Source organism: Triturus cristatus, chromosome 12, assembly GCF_964204655.1.
Source record: "Triturus cristatus chromosome 12, aTriCri1.1, whole genome shotgun sequence".
NCBI lineage: Eukaryota > Metazoa > Chordata > Amphibia > Caudata > Salamandridae > Triturus > Triturus cristatus.
This window is the reverse complement of record NC_140595.1, coordinates 774586749-774610245: the sequence shown is the minus strand read 5'-3', so window position 1 is coordinate 774610245 and position 23497 is coordinate 774586749. Positions and strand designations below refer to the sequence as shown.

The 23497-nt window shown below is 47.9% G+C and overlaps 1 protein-coding gene across 1 annotated transcript in view; it reads right to left on the bottom strand.

Annotated features, from left to right (window-relative positions):
• DNAH2 (dynein axonemal heavy chain 2) overlaps positions 1-23497 on the bottom strand; it is a 2945517-nt gene that overhangs the window by 1902716 nt on the left and 1019304 nt on the right. Inside the window, exon 40 of the mRNA XM_085638712.1 lies at positions 17718-17870. Coding sequence (XP_085494838.1) covers positions 17718-17870 — 153 coding nt within the window. The remainder of the gene's footprint in view (positions 1-17717; positions 17871-23497) is intronic.

Sequence of the window (23497 nt, the reverse complement as noted above, 5' to 3'; positions counted from 1 at the left end):
AGTACATAGTATTAATATAGAGAGAGAACAGCAGGGCTGTGGGTCTGATTAGCAGGCCCACATCCACATCTAAGTCGAAAACCAGTAAAGCAAAAGCAAAAAGTGGGGGTGAACATAGAAAGCAGACCCTACTCTCCTACAATCAGCCCCAGAAGCCGCAGCACCAACCTGACCGAAACCCAGGACAGAGGCCGGAAGATGGAAATCAGGGCCTGAATGTCCCGGACCCGCTGTTCCGGCGGATAGACCCGGAACTGCGCCGAATCGAGAACCGCTCCAATGAAAAGGAGCTTCTGGGAGGGACTCAGGTGCGACTTCGGCACATTGATGGAGAACCCCAGCGAGTGCAGGAGGTCGGCCGTAGTCTGGAGGAGGGAGACTACTTGCTGGGGCAAGCCCGCCTTCAACAGCCAGTCGTCGAGATAGGGGAAGACTGGAACCCCTAATCTGCGCAGATGAGCTGCGACCACCGCCATCACTTTCGTGAACACCCGAGGGGCACTGGTGAGGCCGAAGGGGAGCACGGTGAACTGAAAGTGCTCCTGACCCACCGTGAACCGCAGGTAACGCCGGTGGGCCGGCAGGACGGGGATGTGGAAATAAGCGTCCTGCAAGTCCAACGCTACCATCCAGTCTCCAGGGTCTAGGGCAGCCAGAACCTGAGCTAAAGTGAGCATCTTGAACCGGTCCTTCCGGAGGAAGGCGTTGACGCTCCTGAGGTCCAAGATCGGGCGTAGGCCCCCTTTGCCCTTCTTGGGAACCAGAAAGTAGTGGGAATAACAACCACGACCTACTTCTGGGCTCGGAACGCGCTCGACGGCCCCCTTGGCCAAGAGGGCCGAAACTTCCTCGTGGAGAAGATTCAAATGATCCCCCGAGATACGGTGGTGCTGCGGTGGCATGGCTGGAGGGGTCGTCTCGAAGGGGAGGGAGTAGCCCCTTCGGACGATTTGCAGCACCCACCTGTCTGACGTGATGGAGCGCCAGTGGAGCAGGTGATGGCTAACTCTGCCGCCCACTGGCGTTGAATGGGCCTGAAAGCTCAGACTAGGAGGGCTTTGAGGCGGATGCTGCCGGGGTGGATGTGGACTGACCGGAAGTACCACCTCGGCGGAATCCACGTCCGCGACCGCGTGTAGGTTGGTTCTGCAGCCGGTGGCTGGGCGGACGTGAGGAGGCGCCCCTTCCTTGGCCACGAAAGGGATGAAAGGTGGAAGTTTGCGGCCGCGGGCCGAAAGACCCAAGGACTTGGCCGTGGCCCGGGAGTCCTTGAACCGAGCCAGCGCACTGTCCGCCTTCTCACCAAAAAGGCGAGTGCCATCAAAGGGCATGTCCATGAGGGAACTCTGGACATCCCCCGAAAATGACGTGGACCTCAGCCAGGTGTGACGCTAAAGCGCCACCGTGGTGGAAATCGCCCGACCCAGCGAGTCCGTGGTGTCAAGTCCACACCGTATGGCATGCCGTGCTGCATCTCGACCGTCAGCAAGTGCTTGAGTGAGTCGTGTCCGGGCCTCCACCGGGCACAAGGGCAGCACGTCCTCCACCGTATCCCACAGAGAGTGGGAATAACGGACCAACAGGCAAGCGGTATTTAAAGACCGCAGTCCCAAACTCAGGGACGAGAACAGTTTCTTTCCAAACTGTTCCAACCTCTTGGATTCCCGATCCGGAGGAGCGGACGGGAAGGAGGATTGGGAGGTTGAGGCCTGGATAACCAGACTCTCGGGGGTGGGGTGTTGGGAGGGGAAACTGGGGTCGCCCGGAGCAGGGCGGTGGCACCGGGCAACGTTCCAGTCCACAGGAGGGACTGTGAAGGGCTTGGACCAAGTGCCCTGAAGAACGTCAATGAGGGCCTCATTAAACTGCAGCAGAGGCTCAGTGGAGCTTGCTGTCGGTTGAAGGACCTCAGTGAGGATGTTAGTCCTCACGGCCACAGCAGGCAACTCGAGCTCTTGAGGAGAGATGAAACCAGCGTCTGGGGAGGTATCCAGACCGCTGGCATCCCCCAATTCCTCTGCCCAGTCCTGACAAAAAAAGGGGGGCCTGAGCGGCCATAGGGTCATCATACCCCTCCCAGTCGCCCTCGTCATCCGATTCCCGATAAACAGGAGGAACGATCGGAGCCGGGCAGTAGATGAAGCGTTCACCAATCGGCGCCGGCAGCGGCGCCGGGCGGCGACACGCCGGCGTCGGGCCCGGACCGGGGCTAAACTGGGGAACGAGGTCGTCCGGGGACGGAGTCGGAGGTGGAACCGGTGTCGGCGCCGGGGGAGGAGGCGTCGTGAGGTCGACCGGCGCCGACCGAGATCCAGGCCTGGATCCCTCGGGGACCTGCGGCGTCGGGGCCGGAGCCGTCGACGGCGCCGGGGCCGGAGCCGCCGGCACGCGAGGTCGCCCAGTCGAGCCTGCGGGGCCCGAAGGCGCGCCTACAGGCGTCGACGGCGGAGCCAGGCCCCTCATGGCCGAGAGGAAGGCACTGACTTCCGCCGGAGTCGCGTCAGTCCCAGGGACCGGCGGGTATGGGGGACGGACGCGGCTCCTGCGGCTCCGACAGAGCTGCGGGGGTGGGACCACCCTGACCCTCGGCCGAGTCGCGCGACCGGCGAGGGGAGTCCGAAGAGCGATGTCGTCTCTTGGACTTCTTGGAGTGCTTCGACTTACCCGAAGACCCCGACGAGCGATGACGATGGCTTTGGCTCCGCGATCGGTCTTTGGACCTCCTCCTGGACCGGGACCGAGAGCGGCGCGGAGCCGAGTGCCGAAGCTCGAGAAGCTTACAGGACCGCTCCCGCCTAGCTTTCGATGTTAAGGCCTGACAGTCGGGGCACGACTCCGCGTCGTGGTCGGCCCCCAGGCAGTAAAGGCACCGGCGATGGTGATCCGTCACCGACATCAGGCGATGACAGGCGTCACAGGCTTTAAAACCAGGCATCCTACCGGCACCAGAGTCGAGTCGAGAGACCAAAAAGAGTCAAAAAGTTAGTCAAAAAATGACTAGGGGTAAGCTCTTCCCGGATCGGCGCTTACTGGCGCGGAAAAAAAGAAGAACTGACGTCAGCGCGCGAGGGCGGCGTCTAAGTACTCCGACGACGTCATTCCGGCGCACGATGCCGACGACAGATGCGGAGCCGCAGACGACGCCTAGCGACGCGCAAGGGGTATTGCTACAAAAATCTTTCCGGATCCAGCCTGACGCCTGGGGATATTCTAAGGTGAGGAATCTAACTAACGTGTTTCTTTCAGATCCTGGGGACGAAGTCGTCCAAAGACGGCGCCGGGGGCAGCAACGAGGGGGTCGGCGCCAGCAGAGGGGTCGTAAGGTCAACCGGCGTCGACCGGGATCCAGGCCTGGATCCCACGGAGGCCTGCAGCGTCAGGACCGAAGTCGACGACGGTGCCGGAGCCGGAGCCGCCGGCTCGCTAGGCCTTCCAGTCGGACCTGCGGGGCCCAGAGGCGCGCCGGCAGGCCTCGACGGCGGAGCGAGACTCCTCATGGCCACGAGGAAGTCTTGGATCTCGATCGGAGTCGTGTCAGGCCCAGGGACCGGAGGGTATAGGGCCGGATGCGACTCTTGCGGCTCCAAAGGAGACGCGCGGGTGGTGCCACCCGAACCCTCAGCCGAGTCGTGAGACCGGCGAGTGGAGTCAGAAGAGCGATGTCGCCTCTTCGACTTCTTACTGCGCCTCGACTTACCGGAATGCGAGGACTTCGACGAGCGGTGATGGCTGCAGCTCTGCGACCGGTCCCACAACCTCCTCCTCGACCGGGACCTCCCAGTCGGACCTGCGGGGCTCGAAGGCGCGCCGGCAAGCCTCGACGGCGGAACGAGACTCCTCATGGCCTACCCCTGGACAGAAACCATATTGTATTTCCGAAAATAATGCACTACAAGAGCCCAATACTCCAAAGTCTGTAAAAGGACCAGGCCTAATATCCTTGCTAATGAGTCCAGGAAAGAAATGGGTTGATAACATGAGGGTAAGCTTCTGTTTCCTTTTTTAAATATAGGAACAATTGTGGACTTCTTCCAGAAATAGCGAATATCACCTTTATCTACTGCACGAAAGATGTTGGTCATGAGAGGAGCCCATAAGGCTGGGTCCTGTCTATAAATATCAACAGGAACCCCGTCAGGGCCAGGTGCCTTCCCTGCGGAAGATTGTAATATAGCCCTGGCTACAGCCTTAACTTCTATGGAGATGCTTAAGGCTAGGGTCTCCGGAACTGTGGGGGTTACTGGTTCTAAAATAGATTGATGCAACAGATCCTGGGAAGAAAATTCGACAAGTGACCAACCCACTCTTCTGGGGGGATGTGACATTTGATTTTGGGTTATCATCCATAAAATATGGTCTATTTACTACTTCCCAAAATGCCCTGGAGTCGCTCAATATAGCAGCAGCCTGAAGGTCATCCCATGCTTGCTTTCTTATACCCTGTTTTCTTATGCCTGGGAGATTTTTATATGGGAATCTACACTGCTTTATGGCCTCGCATTATGGGAGTGCAACTTAAGTAACTCCTTTACCTGTTTAAGGGAAGCTGTGCAAGCAGCATTAAACCATTTATGTGGTTGAGGGCTTTAGGAGTGGGCATCATAACCAACAAGCTAGCAGCGTGATTCCAGAGGTCTTTAAAGCGAGCCAACGTTTCCCCAACTTGAGCCTCCTCCGCTAAACAGATCATAACATCATCGTGCTTTACAGAAATTAGGTGTACCAAAAATTTCTCTGGATCAACTTTTTCCCCATTTTAAACGAATGCCGTTATTTTTTGAGAATGCAAATCAGAAGAGGAAATGTGTGTTTGTGTTTGAGGACTGTCAGAAGGGCACATAAAACTAAACACTAATGGGTTATGAGCACTAAACACAGATGGCAAAATAAACGAACCATGTATATATGATCTAAAATGAGGGTAAAAAAGAGTACAATCAATAGAAGATCCTTTACCTCTGACCGTAAACGTTTGAACAATAAGGTAATTATCCTTATAATAGTGAATATTAAAAGACAAATTATGTTTCATATTGCTCTGATTCAGAGCAGCCCCATATGCGGTCTGCATAAATTGAATAAGATTTTCCTCCTGCCAATTGGTTATCCCACAGGCTTTATCGCCACTGAGAGGGCAAGTAGAAATATTGAAATCGCCGACACAAAGTGACCTCCCCAGGTGGGTATTTCAGACAATAATCCGTAATAAAGTGATCTATTTCATCAATCAAGTCAATGGGCTGGTTGGTAAAGTCATTAAAGTAAAAGATAATTGAAAGGATATCGAAATAGCCTGGGAATATTAAGCTTAACAGTTGGGAACACGGAGTACGCAATAAACTTTACATTTTTACATTCCTAATTCTTAAAAAATAAGTACTCCTAGGCCCTCCTGAGCTCTGCCTGAAGTTGAAGGGATAGCAGCAGCACAAAATGTTTGAAACCCATCAATATAAAAATTCTCAAGTACCCAAGTCTCCTGGTAGCCTATAAGATCAAACCCTTTAATTAGCTTTAACCAGTCACTATTATCCAGCTTGTTACTAATGCCCGCAATGTTCAACAACATTAGTCTTTTACAGCCCGAACCGATGGCGGGCATGGCTGAGGGGTTCCTTGAAATGAGATGAAGAAAAGTGGTTTGGAACCACCTTGTGGGCCATATCAGCTGGGGAAATATCCAAGCGGTCAGAAAGTCACTCGCCATCTGATATAGATGCCAGTGTCTCAAAACGATTCACATGGGCAAAAGAACAAAAGGCATACAAGACAAATCTGGACGTTGGCGATGAGGCTTGAGCGGCATCAGTGGTAAATGCAGGTTGGTAGAAAAAACCCAGCAGCAAGGCCTGAATCGTACCCATGGCTTTTACACAATGGTCCAGTCTAGACAGTAGTGTGCATACAAAACGAGGGTTACGAAAGTTAATTTCCACACAGTAACCCCTTGAAGTCTTAGGAGAATAGCCCAGTCAGCCTATTCTCCTGCCCATGATAATTGTATCAACATTATTTATTGGCCCCCCATATATTCACTGTACACAATGCACAAATGTGTTTCTTAGACCATGCCAGTCCTCATGTGCGCCTTCAGGGAGATGGAGCCCACCCTCTAAGAAGATAACGTAGGGTGTGCATTCCAGTGGCAACTGCCATGTAAGCCTTCAGGGAGAGCGCGCACACCCTCTAAGATGATAATGTAGGGTGTACATTCTAGTGGCAACTGCAAAACTTCCTCACTTAATTTATTAGTGAGCAAAGAACTTTTAGAATATGGATCCTTCTCCCTCTTCCAGTGCTTTGGAAGGTGGCAAACGGATGTCGGCGATGGACAGTGGCTGAGTGATTGGGTGACCAACAGTTATAGATTTTGCGGTAGAGGACGTAAAAAAGTGGTTTGCTTAGATTTGAAGGTAAAATCTGAAATTGAAGGCTATTTTTGTCCTTGCATAGGCTAGCTTTGTGCTGATTCGTGAGGGCCTTAATTTCTCTTCCAGTGTCTGAATTTGAGAAAGCATGCAATGCTGGATATTCTTCAATGTGATTTCTAACTTATCAAAAAACAGTTGACATATTACCTTGAGTGTTGAACTAAGATTAAATTCTGAACAAGCATTTTCAATTCAATAGGTCTCACATTAATAAAGTTTGAGCTATTGGCATTGCTAAATAATGCAACACCAATAGCTCAAACGTTAATAATGCGAGACCTATTGCATTGCAAATGCTTGTTTATTTATAGACTATGGAAAGCACATGATATAGAATAGCAAGGAATAATAGAGTCCTCAGCTGGTAAAATGAGCGTAGGATCTTTTCCCAGAAAATAACACCCGAGTTGCATTAGATCAGCTCACAACAGGAGAGTCAACCCTTTATAGATTGCAAGGAAGGTTCACTACCATTAAAACTTTGGTGTTGCTGTGTTTACCTATCTGTTGACCACCCTCGAACGAAACAGCAAATGATCATTTCTGGATCACAGAGCAAATCTTGTCATTTTGGTAAAATAATTAGCCCACCTATGGTAGGAAGTATTTTTGTCTATCAGACGTGGGGGAATGTAAGACGGTAAGTGGTAGTCTGTTTGTTGTGCTTTTCAGTAAGTTTTTAATTTCCAGATGTAAAGGTCGGTCAGTAGTGTGCGGCTGCTACAGTATTTTCGATTTGGGGGTGTTGTGGGGCCATCATTGACTCTTACTGGAGATTAAATGGATGTCCTAGGTCCATGTGGGTTGCAGGGTTTTCAGTATTCTGTGAGCCCAGTGCCAGCATCGCAATCCTACTGCGAAGGTTCTATTACCAGGTTGACCTCAGGAGTCCTTCCATTGGTGTTAGTGGAACCGATCCCGCTGTCCGAACATGGTGTTCATGATGTCTAATGCAGCTCTTCTCAAACCCATGGTTCAGGGCCTTAACACAGAAGGCTGGAATGAGGTTGCATGGTAGGTCAGTTAATTGAAAGTCATTCCCAACTCACACAAATCAAATAGCAAAAGAAGCAATTTCTGTTCTGCAGAAATGTCTAATAAATCACACATTTCCCAGGACTTTAGTAGAAATGGTCACTGAGTGAAAATAGGTGCTTTTGCCCACCCCCCCTCTTTACTGGAGAGGGAATAAGGTGCAGGGGTGGCTCTTGAAATGTCTAGAAGGTGGAACCTGCTTTCCAGCCGGAATACAAACAAATGGAGTAACAACTGTTCTGTGACAGAAGTGTACTGTTCTGTGTGTCCGTGTGTATATCCGTGTGTGTCTTTGTGCATGTACATGGCAAGCTTGATGGACAAGAGAGCTTCTCGTCTTCTTCCTCTTCTCATTCTTCGAGTTTCTTGCAGCTTCCTGGGGAAGGCGCCCAGTGCAGGAGGTGTACTTATCTGCAGGAGTTTAAGTGGGATGAAAAACTTGAGGTCTCTCAAAGGGGCGTGGCCGATGTAATTAGGGCGTGGCTTAAAACATGTAAGCTAAAGATCTGTGCTTAGCATAGTGTGCCACCTGACTGGTAATTTGCTGCTTCTGTCATTGCATTCAGATATATAATACAGCAAGTAACATCACACGTACAACAAGTCAGGAGTATTGGCTTTGCCAATGGTTATTAGTTGCATAAGATAAATAAGCAACAACTATGGCTTTGTTGTATAGAATACTGACAATGCTTCAAGTTTAAAATGTTGAGACTGTGAAAGAACTATTACAAGTCTCTTTTGAGTTACATCAACGGCAGAGAAGGGTGGTGCTGCCGCAGAGTAACGTTTTTTTTTCTTCATCCTGAGGGCGAGGGCAGCAATGGAGAGCCCAATAGGCAACCGTCCCTGCACCTGCTTGTTAGAGCTGTTGGTACTGAGCACCGGCAAGACCCGACCCTCTTAAAGCCCTTCTTATCCGAGAAGAGAGAGAGCATTCCGAAGAGACAGGTGCACTAGAAGAGAGAGTTCGGTGAGGAGATTTGATTTCTACCCGATTCTCATGCGTGTTGATATTACCAGACAGACAGACAGGCAGACAGACAGACAGACAGACAGCCCTCCGGTCTTGGAAGGCAACCCTGGCTGTTGGCTAGATTGAACCCAGCAGCCCCGTGTGGGCCGAGCGTGGCTCCAACCAGCCCTTGTGTTAGATCATTGGCACCCACGGGCGTCTCACAAGGGGCCATGTTTGTTCGGATCTAGAAGGGAATGCGGTTGCCGCCGTGTGTGGTTGGTTTCAGCGCAAGGGGGTGCGCAGATGCGGGGGGGGGGGCTTTTAACGGTAGTTTATGTTTGCTGCTCCTGGCCTCGTGTTACTGCTTCTACTTTAGCACGTTCGTCTTATGACAGAGATTTTAAAAGTTAATATAGCTTTAGTTCTAGCGGACTTTAATGCCTGTGTTGGTGCCATCAGACGTATTTAATTTTCTGCAGCCTTCAGGTTTCGAAAAACCTAAAGTGACATGTTCTATGTGTCTGAAGTAGCGTGATGTCACTTCCTGTTATGTTTTCAGGGAGCCAGAAACATGTGATGTCACTTCCTTGATGTCATCACGATGCTACAGACGTGTGACAGCACTTCTCGACACCGACTGCTTTTGACCAAATTACCTCACACAGCAATCCTTTGTTTTCCACTTATTCTATGTTCTTTCGTCTACATACTAAGAGCATTGCTGTTTTGCGAAGTAACTTATTTCTATGTTGTGTTCTCAAATGATGGGTGCCTCGGAGACGAGGAGGCAAGGAGGCTTTCTGGACTCAATGTGATAGGGTCATCGGATAACTTGCCTTTTACTCTTATCACCATAAGAAGAACTAGGTGGTGAGCTCTACTACAATCCTTTATGATGACTCAAATAAATCGCCATCTTTGAACGTACCGGAACCTCTTGTGCTACAGTTTCAATAGCATATTTTTGGTTTGTCTATTAGTAATTGAATAAAAGGTGGTAATCTCTTGCTAAAGAAAACAAGAGGCAGTGAAAGCGATCGCGAAAGCGATCGCTATTGTTAAAAAAAAAAGCGAGCCATATGTTTTCAATTTTCGCGCCCGTGTCTCGGCACAATGATTGAAACCACATGGCCTTTGGTGCGCGTAATAGACACCAATAGGCCAGGGGCGGGGCAATGCGCCCGCCTTTGGCCTATTGCAAGCTCTGTTGGGAAAAAACACGCACGCAAAGGCCAATAGCGGGGCACAAAAGGAAAAGCACACGTACGAGTGTGTGCGATTCCTGGCTCCGTTTTAGAACCCTGGACAAAAGGACTCTCCCTGCCGAGCAGTGCTACGCACTGCATCGCTAGGCGCGAGGCCTAAAAAGGATCGCATACATTTAAAGGAGCCATTAGGTCATGCTTTGTTTGAGGTTTTAATGCACCAGTACAGTCATTAGGCTTGTAGGCCTTTTGTCTTTTTCGCTTTGTTGATAAGGCCTTTGGCACAATAAATGGTGAGCTAGATGTAATGATCAAAGGTGGATTTTTTTTATAGGGATGGGAATGGTATCAAGGTCTGGGGATGCAACAGATACCAAGGGACTAACTGGCCGGGAATTTGAGGTAACCTTGGGGACGCCATCCGGCGGCACTACTACTCCAATACGTTTTTGTACTGCCTCTGTCCGGCTCTCGACAATCTCCAGTTCTGTGGAAATGGCTCCCATGGCTGAGGACAAATAAGAGGTAATAGGAGGGGACAACCAGTCTCCTTGGCCCTTATCTTCCTCCAAGAGGAAACAGTCTTTCCCCCCATAATTAGTTGTTAATATCAAAGTGAATGGAACGGTTAGCTTATCTGAAAACAGCACAAATGTAATGTTTTTTTGCTTGAGGAGCCAAGAGAAGGGGCCCAGCCCAGCCACCGGCAGACAGGCGCTGATGGGCTCGCTCTTGTCCTGGGTGCGGTCTGCGAGATGTCAGAAGTGCATTATAGAACTAGCGGTGGGAACCAGTGGTGTCCTTGCCCCTCCTCTAGGGCTGTGGTAGCAATGGCGGCTGGGACCTAGAGTCCCCACAAACAGGAGCAGCCTAGCAAAAAATAAAGTAGACAAGGTGATAGACTGGAGTGGCCGCTTTTGGAAAAAAGGAGGCCCTTGTGCAAAACACCAGTTTTTTCATATAAATGGTGAGGTAAGGACACTTATATGACAAAGCTTGACGTCATCGACGAACACGTTACTTACTTTTGGTAACACTTTATGTAGTAGAGACAGGATCTATTTGCAGATTCCTTACTTTAGAATCCTCCCCAGGTGAGAGACTGGATCTTGAAATTTTTTCCCATAGCACGTTCACGTGCTAGCAGAGGGCGTTGTGCGACTCTGTACAAACGTCGTCCATGGGATATAACATCGCCGGAGTCCATATAACACCCTCTCCAAAGCCCTGAGGTCAGTTTGTTCTGTGACTATTTTCCACACTTGAAATGCAGAGCCACTTATAGAAACTGTCTATTGAACAGTGTGCTAAAACAAAAGGCACTCGTGTCAAAGAATTACCTAATTCCTAACCATAATTCCGTATATGGATATCCTAACAATGACCCTGATATGAAAGAGAACTCGTACACCCAATAATTACTAGGTTCTCTCTTTTTTTTACGATGTGAAAGACCAAAACAAATAATTGCAACTCAAAAGGACTCAGTTCGCAGAGAGGGGAGGATTGTTAAGGAATCTGTGGGTAGATCCTATCCTGTCTCTACCAGATACAGAGTAACCGAAGGTAAGTAACTTGTTCATCTGATAAAGACATATAGCTGCAGATTCCTTTATTCAGAATCAAATGCCAAAGCCATACCATGCCCAGAGGAGGGTCTGTGAACTGTAACAATTAAAATTCTCTTCTTACGACCAATCTGTTCCAGAACGAGCAAAAAGAGGAGAAATATATCTTATTGTAGGTGATCAGAAATATACCCTACTATACAAGGTCCCCTATAAGGGGCCACAGGTAAATAAAGTTGCAAGACATTTAAACCATGAGAATAACATACCCATGTCAGTACGACAAAACAGTTTAAGAAGTTCTCACCTCACAAAAACTGTGAACAGAACCACAGTAACAGAAATTATAAGACAATAAAAGCATGGGGAAGATATTACCCATGACAATAAGACTTTATCCATAATCCTTTGGGTATATACTCAAGTCCGATCAGCATGTTCAAACCTGTGAAACAAAGAACAGTTGAACTTGCCACTGAACAACACCTTTAAAACACATAAGGTCAGGACTGCTCTGTAAACTACAGAGAGAAAATCCATCCCCCATGGAGAAAACAAATGCTCATATAAAAAAGAAAGTCAAAGACAATATTAGTCCCTATAAAAGCTGTCCTTCTATAGTAAAAAGAACAAGAGATTTACAAACACCTATAGAATAGCCTCTACATATAAAGGTACATATATGTATATGGAGACATAGGAGTAAAATAATTTACGCCTACGTATCAACAAAAGAACATTTATATTAAAAGATAGACAATAGAGACAAATAACCTGCAGGCCCCAGTGACAAAACAGTATGTGATTATAGCGGAATCATACTGCATCTAACCCATCAGAGTAATGCAAGTTGTCTAAAAGACCACCATTAAACAATGGTAACATAAAATTGAAAAAGATATCAAGAAAAAAACAGAAATCTTGATAGTCTAACTAAAACCAAGATCTGCACAGAACTCGCTTTATGAATAGAGACTGGTGGTGAGGGAAAAGACCAAGACCTAAAACTTTAAAAATAGATTCCAGAATAAACTAATCCGACCACTAAAAAAGACGAACATTAATTTATCTAACTCTCTAGGAACCACACTTCACAATGTGTGAACTCAACTTACAGCCCCTAGAGGCAAGAATAAGTAAAAGAGTTGTCAATTAGCAACTATAGACAGATGGATAATGAAAAGATTAGACCTCTAAGAGAGCAATAATTCTGAATGTCAGGAATAAAGATCTTCTACAAAAAGGTAGAAACAAGGCTCACACCTTTCCATCTCAAGGATCAACTTATATTAGTTCTTCACAGAGAAGAAATGGTAGACCATTAGAGGCAAATGTTTTTCAGAAGGAAATCTTTAGCAATAACGCACAGTCGTATGACAATCCAGAAAAAGGCAACACGTTAAATAATCTTTTCCAAAAGAAGGAAAAGAATAGCCTAAGATATTATATCTGCCTGAAGACATATAATAACCTGATAAAATACCAGGAAAGTAGCAATCAATTATGCTGAGAAAACAAGATCATTCTCCATAGCACTGGTCATAAGACAGAACCTAAAAAGCAATATAATGTCAAAAAGCTTTACAAGATAAGCATTTGTTAATAATGTTCTACATCTAGCAGACGTAGAAAGCCTCATCTATCACGTGAATGTAAGGCAAGTACTACGGAAAAAGCCGATGCCACATGTAGAAAGGTAGGATACTTCTAGCAATGTTACCCCCACTTATTGCCTGGTGTCAGTGTGGTTTTGACCTAGTCTGACTGGGATCCAACTAATTGGGACCCAAGTCACTGTGCGTTCGCCCTAAATTGAACACGGTAAGTACCTTAGTACACCCACAATTGGCTACTGGTGTACCCTTGTAAGTCCCTAGTATATGGTACCAAGGTACTCAGATCATAGGTACAACAGAGTCTCCCATGGGCTGCAGCATGCATTTTCCCACCCATGGGAGTCAACTTAAACTCAGACTACAGCCCTGCTATTGCAGCCTGTGTAGGTTGGTACTTGCACCTCTCACAACAGATATGTTTCCTTATATCTGAGGTCACTGCAATTAAAACCTATATGTCACCCCTATGGCAGGCTCTTCAGTCCTGAGGGAAGGGTGTTTGGTTAGAAGTGAGAGGATTTGTAAGTGCGGGCAGCCATTTTAAAACATATAGCGGACTTCAGTCAATACAAGATGTCTAACTATATAGTGGCTGCACCAAAACCGGTCATGTTTGGTATCCAACATGTAGCAATCATACCCTAACACTGATTCCCGTGTTGGAAGTATAATCCCACATACTGGGGGGCTCCCTTGGGGTATCCCCCTGTACTCCCAGTAACAGCCTTTCAGGATCTGACAGAAAGCTAGTGCTGCTGTCGACCACAGACCAGAATCTACTATCCTGCTGCTGAGCCAGGCTTGAGCAGGGAAAGGTAGAGCAATAGGTTTCCTGTCACAGGGAGGTGTGGCCACCTCCCACACAGGACTTAAGTGTATTGCGCTGGGGTGGGGGTGCTTGCCAGCGCAACCAGACTGCTTTAAAGGGCACATTTGGTGCCCTCCTTGCATACTCCAGTTTCAGCCAGTTAAGGGAGCCCTTGGCTCTCGCTCTGGTGCGAAACAGGACAAACAACATGGGAGTAACATCCCCTTTGTCCAGCCGCTTCTCTGGGAGATACCCCAGAGTCGTTCTAACCCTTTCCTAGGGTACTTAAGGGCTTACCTTTGGGTGGCTCATCAGATGTGTTGTGAGACAAGACTCATGCATGAAACCACATCACTCATCGAACATCTGGACACCTGGAGTTTGCCTGGAACCGAGACTGCACCAAGGAAGACTCCTTCTGCTTCTGGTCTCACTATCCTGGAAGTCTTCTTCGTCGTCTGTGTCTGTACTTCTTCCAGGATCTTCAAAAGGCCTATGGCCATCAAGGACACCCAAAGTAATCTCCCTTTGAGTGAAGGAGTCACTCCCCTGCATCTGCAGGCACCGCAATGAAGCTGACCGGTCTGCTGCTCCTGACTTCCCACGAACTTCGAAAGGCTCAGCAACAGAGGTGGTGGTTCTGCAACTCCCTCGAGGCCTGACCTATACTCTGCAATTTTGAGGTCAGTATCCCTCATCGGAACCGCTGGGACCAAACCCCTGTGCACCGCGTTGACTTGCCTTTGCCAAGGCTTGTTGGCTCTGCACTCTAGAGATCTTCAGGCTACTAGAAGCTCCAGAATCTATTCCTGCCAAGTAAAGCATCCTCACTGGTTCTACTGCACCGTGGGCCTTCCTTCTTGGTGAGCTGCTTGAGATCATGCAGAGTCAGTCTAGGATTGCTTGAAGGCTGTGGCTGCCGAGGGCAGGATGGCTAACCACCTCTGGCTTCCATTCCGAGGACGGAATGAACCATGTCATTGTCCCGCACAACCTGGGAAGTCTGCTCAAGACGGTGGCTGGGATAGGGCTGATGCAGCTGGAACTCCCTTCCGTTGCCACGAAAGGGCCGAAAGCTAGACTGGTCACAAAGTGTTGTAGAAAGGCTCAAGGCTCTGGCTGTAGCACAAGAATCCTTCAACCGTTCCAGGGCAGAGTATGCCTTCTTACCAAACAGACGGGAACCATCAAAGGGCATGTCCATCAAATTAGCCTGGATATCGCCAGAGAAACCAGATGATCTAAGCCAGGTGTGGCACTGTAAGGCCACTGTATATTAAATTGCTCTGCCCAGTGAATCAGTTGTGTCAAGTCCACACCTTATAGTGAATTTTGCTGCATCTCTCCTGCCCGTAACTGCCTAGGAGAGCACAGCTCGGGTCTCCTCCAGGACTTGTGGTAGCACTTGTGCAACCGTCTCCCAAAAGGAATGGGATAAATGGCCCAATAAGCATGCTGTATTCACCGACCGCAATGCTAGGCTAGAGGAAAAAAACATCTTCCCATGTGATTCAAACCTCTTGGATTCCATGTCCAGAGGAGCGAAAGGGAACACGCCCATGGGAGGTAAATGCCTGCACCACTAAACTTTCAGAGGTGGGGTGTTGTCTGAAGAACTTTGGGTCGCACGGAGCTGGGTGATGGCGGCATGCTACTGTCCTATTCACAGAAGCCCCTGTGCTAGGCTTGGAGGAAATCTATCCGTGCCTCATTTAAGGGCAGAAGGGGTTCAGAGGTGGAAGCCCTTAGCTGAAGTACTTCAGTCAGGAGATTAGTCCTGACCCGCACAGAAGGATACTCCAGTCCAAGGACCTCAGTTACCCTCCTTACCACCATGGCATATGATGCCCACTCCTCCGTAGCCACAGGTGTTGGAGAAAGCATGTCAGTATCTGGAGATGTATCCAGTTCACTGGCTTCCCCAAGTTCCTCATACCAGTCCATCTGCTCTGATGACACATCCTGGCATTCTAAAGGGTCTATAGACTCTTCCCAGTCCTCTCCTGTACCTGAAACATCATATAAATGCTCAGGCTACAACATAAGTTCTACCTGCACCGGAATCGACCTCAAGCGACGCCGATACGACTCCATGTTGTCAGGCATGAGTATGGTGCTGGAACTGTCGGTGGGTGACAGCAGCTCCGTAGGCATCAACTTCGGGTCCAACAACCAGAAAAGGTTGCTTTGGCACGACTGGCTTTGTCCCGGATCCGTATTCATATTCCCGAGGTCCCACCGGCACTGTGGCCGGAGCCGACGGCGTAGAATCCGATGGAGCCCCTTCTGACCCCATGGGGCCCAAAGGCTCACCAAAGGGGTCAGTCTGATCAAAAACATGGCGCATGGCCTCCAAGAGCTCTTTAATTTAAGTGGGGGTCGCTCTGGCACGAAGTAGACCCTGGCTCCGCAGAACCGTGCCTAGAGAGTCGGTGCTCCTTACCTCATTCGTCGACAGGTGGCAGTCGAGGTGAACACGAAGTTCGCTTGGACTTCTTCTTCTTGTGCCTCATTCCTGAGTGTGCCGAGGACCACTAGTGGAAGGAAGAGGACATAGGGCTCCGGGAGCGGTCCCACTAATTCCTCTTCTTCGATTGGGACCGGGATCTCCACAGAGTCTCGTTGGATGGTGTCGAATGATGAGGAACTTCACAGCCCACTCCCACAAGGCCTATGGAGCCATGGCCCGACAGTCAGAGCACGACTTCGAGTCGTGGTCGCGCTTGAGACACCAAAGGCTCGGGGAATCGGTGACCGACATGGCGTGAAGACAAGTGCCGTACGGTTTAAATCCTATCTTACTCAAAGACAACCCTTGACACACAATGGAAAAGCTTCCAAAGTCGACAAAAAATAGAAAAAGGCCTGTCAAAAAGTGACAGGAGGGGTAGCTCTTCCCAGATCAGCGCTTAACTGTTGCAGAAAGAAAATAACTGACGTCCGCGCGCCGGTGTGGCGCATATATAAGTCACTGCAGCATCATAACCAACACTTTGAAGCTGACAACATCATGTGGAGCCGAATGGAGCCACCAGACCGCGCACGCAAGGGCTACTGCTCGAGCAAAAGTTTCCAGATCCAGCCTGATGCCTGGGAAATTCTAAGGTAAGGAATCTGCAGCTTGAAGTCTCTATCAGATTAGAAGTATTTTTATATATACACTATGTCATTCTCTTTCCCCTAACTTACATCCTAAGGTTGAACTGGTAAAACAAGCTGCTTAACACTCCTCCAAGATAAGCCTGAAGGCTGCTTCCCACAGCTACCACTTTGAGAGCTTTCTATGGTTATCAAATATCGCTAAAATCACCATAAGGGTTGCCTAGATTAGTGCAAGGTGCATCACTTAAATAATTGTGCACCATATACTAATCTAGCCTCATGCAGTGATTACCTGGATGGGTCAGGCTGGCTCTAGTATAGAGCGCTGGGAGATGGGAGATGGATGCGCCTGAATGGGCAGTAACTGAATTAGAAAAAATGTAGGAATGATGAACGGGCGGAGGAGGATTTGGGGGTCTGGGTGGAACTACTTATGAGCTTTGTACATCCAATGGGCTCCCAGGTGTTTTCCACAACTGAGGATGTCATCTCCACTGACACTGATGGATGACAACCCAATTGGAAGGGAAGGGAGAAGAGGTTTCATCTGAGTGTATTGTTCCTGTATTTCTGTGTGGCACGATCTGTATCCTTTCACTTTTCTGTCAAAAGGTTACAGATCTCTATTGTTTCTACTTTTACTTCGCTGAAACCAAAAAAAATGTCTTCAGAAAAATAAAACTTTTCCAAAATACCAGGTAAAGCTATGACTAATGTGACAGTTTAGAAAACATTTTATAGATGTAAAAATAGTATTTACTTAAGACTTAGGTAAAAGTGTTTACAAGCAATGGAGAGAAACTGATGCCATTCTAACATTGTGAGCTTTGGGGCAATATCAACAAACTCCTTGGCTGGGCTGCTGCAGAACAAAGGCTAAGTTAAGGCAAACCTAAATTTCACAGTACTGGGTGTGACATGTGCTCACTATTCGCTCATCCCGTTCAACAAAAAAGTGGTTTAACAGTGAATGAAACAGTTGTCAGGATCTTACCTCCTCATCAGACAGATCTGGTCGAACCCGGCGTTTCTTTCCAGCATAGCGGAGCAGAGAGGTTAGGGCTCTTAAGCCAAAGTCGTAGTGATCCTGCTTTGACAGTTGCTGGACGGCCAAGGAATAAAGTGTGTAGACTTTCTTAGCCAAGATCTATAAACAAACAACAAATGAAAAGAATAGCAAATTTTAAACTCATATACATATAGAAACATTCATATATATATATACTGTAGGAAAGTGTCCCTTTTTGCATGGTTTACCCCCCAACACTTTTTGCCTGACATCTGATGTCTTTTGACTTGATGTGCCCTGGGTCCCAGCCAATCAGGATCCCAGGGCCAGCCTTCTTTCCCAAAACTGTACCTTTGTACCCACAATTGGCACATCTATGGCCACAGGTAAGCCCTTTGTAAAAGGTACCATGGGTACCAAGGGCACTGTGACCAGAAAAGGCCTCTAAGGGCTGCACCACCTATTGTGCCAACCTTAGAGATGCTGTACCTTAACACACACACACTGCCATTGCAGGCTGCGTGTGTGCCATGCCTGCAATCCACTGTCTGAAGCTTAGATAAGTGACCCCTCTAGCAGGGTGCACTAGCCGTCGGGTGAGGGTATGGTGGCATGAGCCCTGTCACCTACGGTTTCTAGTCCATTCTTAGGCATTGTAAGTGTAGTGAAGCCATAAAAAAGTATATGGTCTGGTAGTTGGTCATTATGAACTCGATAGCTCCATAATGGCTTTACTAAAGCCTGGGAAGTTTGGCAGCAAACTTCTCAGCACACAAAACCAACACTGAGGCCAGTGTGGGAATTAATGTAAAATGCACTCAGAGGGCATCTTAGCGATGCCCTGTGAAAAACGAACCGTCCTGGTGTTGTTCCTGAAAGGCTGCCCGCCATTTGCCACCACCAGACACGTTTCTGGACCCCTTGGTAGAGAGCCTGCGCTCAGGGGGGAAGGGGTCTAGAAATACCAACGGACGCATGGGTCTTCAAAACTTTCTTTCACTGCCAGCTAGATCCACGCACAAAGAAGATCGATGCAGCGGGCAATGAATCCTTTGTAACATGTGGTGTTCAAATTAAGCAACAACACCGAAACTAGAGGCTATGTGGTGACAAAATAAATATTTACAGTCTAAGATTACAGGGGCATGATTATTAGCATGACAATCATATATTTTTTTTTGTTTACATTTGTTTATTGAATTACAAACATCAGTATACAACATAGGCTGAGGATTAGTTCCTTCTGACCACACTTTCTTGTGTACCAAGTCATTAAACAGAATATACATTCCACTCAATCTGTACCTTCTGCCCGTTGACGCATTTCAAGTTCTGCAGAGGGGGACGCCACAGGTTTACCCCGGTAAGTGTTCCACCTTTCCCATTTCCTGTCCCATTTTTTTGGGCAACCCCTAGCTACATAAACCTCCGTCTCCGCCAGCATACATCTGTCGAGCTCTGTCATCCAACCACCCGGCCGCGGTGCAGTACCTCTCCCCCATCCCCTAGCAATCTCCCGTTTAGCTAGCGTGTATCCTAACGTCACGAATTGCTTCTCCGCCTCCGTCAGGTCAGTATCCTCCCAAATGTTTAATAGGCCCAATTTCGGCGTCGGAGCAAGCTCCTTAACAATCATATATTTTTAATGGATTCCCACCCATTCAAAAGCATCATGGGGGTCTCTTCTAACAACTCGAACGACATCCACCTAGAGGATCCGTTTTACAATTGCATTTTTATGAGCTACTTCCTTACCATGTGCTTTCTTTGTTTTTATGTCTCCTCCAGTGTGTGACTACAGGGGGGCTCTCCCTCTTTCTCGCCAGTTTTAGCATATTACTTGAGAAACTCGGTGAGTTGAGCTTTCTGCTTCATAGTGTGAATGAGTAGAGCTGATATTAGATGGACACAAGTCCAGCGATGTGCAACTACCTGCGATATAAATCTTTAAGGTAAACTTACCTAGGGTATGGACGACATGTCTGAGTATGGATATGCATACAGTGCGTAGGTCCAACTTTGGCTAGACACCAAATACATGGTGGTGCAAGGGAGCTGATGGCCAGCACTGTGTAAATAATGGCTATATTTCATGCAGAAGTAATGAGACTCTCTGCTTGTATTATCCCCTACAGTACAACGAGAGTGTTACATAGGGATACCCTCCTGGTGGGGAAAACTGGTTCCTAGGGCTACCATATCCTGGTATCGAGGGCGAAAAACACTATTGGGATCAGAAAGATCCTGAAGAATGCCGGCGTGACCCTACAATGCGGGCACCACGAAAACGGCAGAAACATGTCGACGATTTGGCAGTAAGAAGGGGATTAGGAATTCTTAATTCTTTCCTGTCCCCACCATCCTTCACATTTGTTTTAGCTCGGGCCGGAGGGTCCAGGAATACATTTTTGATTAGTGATACCTCCGAGCTAGTTCCAACCTTCACTGCACTTTTTCTTTTGGTGATCCATTTATATTTTGGCAAGAAATATTTGCATATTTTACGTGTTTTGTATTGTCTTCCCCTCCCTTTTGCTTCACCCCAGGCATTGGTCAGTGAAGGGATGTACTGAAGCAAGCCCAATGATGAAGCATGTTACAACCTTGTGAGTGAGGGCAGTATTTTCCCACTTAGCAAGTGCCACCACCGAGATCATTACTCTCTACTCCTCTTTGTGTGTATCTTCCAGAAACAAAGCCCATCCCAGGCAGAGGTACCATACCTTCTACCCCAGGATGGGCTGGGTCCACGAACGGGAAGCTTCAAAGCCCTGACGCCTTTGTAAGCTGTGCCTGCCTTTTGCAGCCCCCAGCAATTGACCCTCACCGGTTCTGACTCCTACTCTGGGCAAGAGAATCGTCGGGAAAACCGAGCTAGGAGAAGAGGTGAGCCCTCAGTCAAAAAGGAAACCCCCTTTGGGTCAATTCACACTAGACACACCACTCTTAAAACATGGAACCTCTAAACACCAGTAGGACAACAATGGACAAAGGGAAAATGCAATCAAAAAAAATATACAAAGATTAAAAAGATACAAATGTATTCATTAGAAAAATTGCAAGTATCTAACAATCACAATCATCACATAATGTAAAAAATATTTTTTTTCCATAAAACTTAGACAATCCCTATCTGGACTGCATGAAACAATACAAACACAAAAGAGCTTTGTCACATTAATACAGAGAATTGGGAACACAAAAGGGAAAAATAATTCCAATTCACAGAGAAGTACTACTAAATCAAAAGCAGATCAATTGTCATCATTAAGAACAAATGATGACAATTGATCTGCTCTAGGGAACAGCTGTGCCTTGGGCAGAAGGTCTGCCCCTCTCTTGAAGGCCTTAGGCAGCAAGCAAGCAAGCTGCTGCAATGGAGAAGGGAGATATCAGTTGCTCCCACAAGGTCTATTGGGAGAAAGGACTCCTGTACACTGAGGCCAGAGAACCCAGACCTGGTGCCACTAGGAAAGTGGTAGTGCCTCAGCTGTATTGGGAGTTTCTACTCACTCTAGCCCATGACATCCCTCTGGCTGGACACCTGGGTCAGAGCAATACGTGGGAAAGATTGGTCACCCACTTCTATTGGCCCCAGATGTCCCAAAAGGTGAAGGAGTTTGTAAGCTCCTGTGTTACCTGTCAAGCCAGTGGCAAGACAGGAGGACACCCAGAGGCCCCCTTAATTCCACTACCAGTGGTTGGGGTAACCTTTGAGAGGGTAGGAGTGTATATACTGGGTCCACTTGAACCTTCCATAGCCTCAGGAAACAATTTAATATTAATAGTAGTGGATCATGCTACTAGGTATCCTGAAGCCATTCCCCTTAGGATTACTACAGCCCCTGTGGTAGCCAAGGCCCTCATTGGTGTCTTCAAAAGGGTAGGAATCCCTAAAGAGGTAATATCAGACAGACTCTCCAACCTCCTGTCTGCATACATAAAACACATGTGAGTATGGGGTGATCTACAAGTTCACAATACCTTACCACCCACAAACCAATGGCCTTGTTGAAAGAATCAATAAGACATTGAAAGGCATGATAATGGGACTCCCTGGAAGGCTCAAAAGGAGATGGGATATTCTGTTGCCCTGGCTGCCTTTTGCCTACAGGCAGGTGCATCAGAGGGGAGTGGGGTGTTCACCCTTTGAACTTCTGTTTGGCCACCCTGTAAGGGGGGCATTCTCACTTGTGAGGAAAGGATGGGAAAAACCCCATCATGTACCAAAACAAGATGTGGTGGACTATGTACTAGGCCTTCATTCCAGGATGGCAGAGTACATGTAGAAAGCAATAAAGAATCTTGAGGCCAGCCAGGAACTCCAGAAGCTCTGATATGACAAGAAAGATGCACTGGTAGAATTTCAACCAGGGCTACAAGTGTGGGTTTTGAAGCCAGTGGCACTAAGGGCTCTACAGGACAAATGGAGTGGCACTAACCCTATCCTCAAAAACAAGAGTGAGGACACCTACTTGGGGGACTTGGGCACTAGGAGGTCTCACAAAAGGGTGATACATGTGTACCGCCTCAAGCCCTATTGTGACAGGCCTGTGACCATGCTGATGGTTACTGATGAGGATCAGGAGACAGAGAGTGAACCTCTCCCTGACCTCCTCTCTTACAGCCCCCAAGATGGGTCAGTAGATGGTGTTGTCTATTCAGACACCCTCTCTGCCCAACAGCAGGCTGATTGCAGACAGGTTTTTCAGCAGTATGCACAGCTCTTTTCCTTAAGCCCTGGTCAGATTCCCTGGTCTACCCATGATGTGGACACTGTAGATAGCTGGCCTGTAAAAAATATATATATTGTCAGTCCAATCAAGTAATGGCAAGCATCAAACCTGAGGTCAGCAAGATGCTGGATTTGGGGGTCATTGAGCCATTTGAGAGTCCCTGGGCCAGCCCAGTGGTCCTAGTCTCCAAACGTCATCCACAAGGAGGAAATAGAGAAATTAGTTCTTGTGTGGACTACAGAGCCCTCAATATTGTCACCAAGACAGATGCACACCCCATCCCCAGAGCTGATGAACTGATAGATAAGGTAGGGGCTGCCAAATACTTAAGTACCTTTGACTTAACTGCAGGGTACTGCCAAACTGGCATGGCCCCTGAAGCAAACGAAAAGACAGCATTCTCTACACCTGATGGGCACTTCCAGTTCACTGTGATGCCATTAGTTCTAAAGAATGCCCCTGCCACCTTCCAAAGGTTGGTGAATCAAGTACTTGCTGGGTTGGAAGGCTTTAGATGATATTACTGTGTTTAGCTCTTCCTGACAGGATCACCTGGTCCATCTGTGGTATGTTTTACAGGCTCTGCAAGCTGCAGGCCTAACTATCAAGGTATCCATATGCCAAATAGGACAGGGAAGTAAAAGTTACTTACCCTAAGTACGTGAAATCGGGTAGAGACACAGTCTAGCCGCAGAGTCATTAACTTTCACATTTTTCCCAGGAGCCAGTCTGGATACGGACATTTTTTAGCAGTACCTCTGAACGCCGGGAGACGGCGTTGTACGGCTCTGCAATGACGTCGACTCCGAACATGACGTCAGTGGAGCCATATAAGTACCCTCCGCCGCGCGGACGTCCGTTTCTTCTGTGAAACCTTTTGCGCCAGAACACGGAAGCACAATAGAAACTGGTTGTGGAAACAGTGTAAAAAAAGATAAAAAATCTTTGAAACATTAATAAAAAAGAAACATCAAATGGTTTGTTAATACCAGACATGGATTTTAAAGAAAACCCCAAAAGAATCAACGA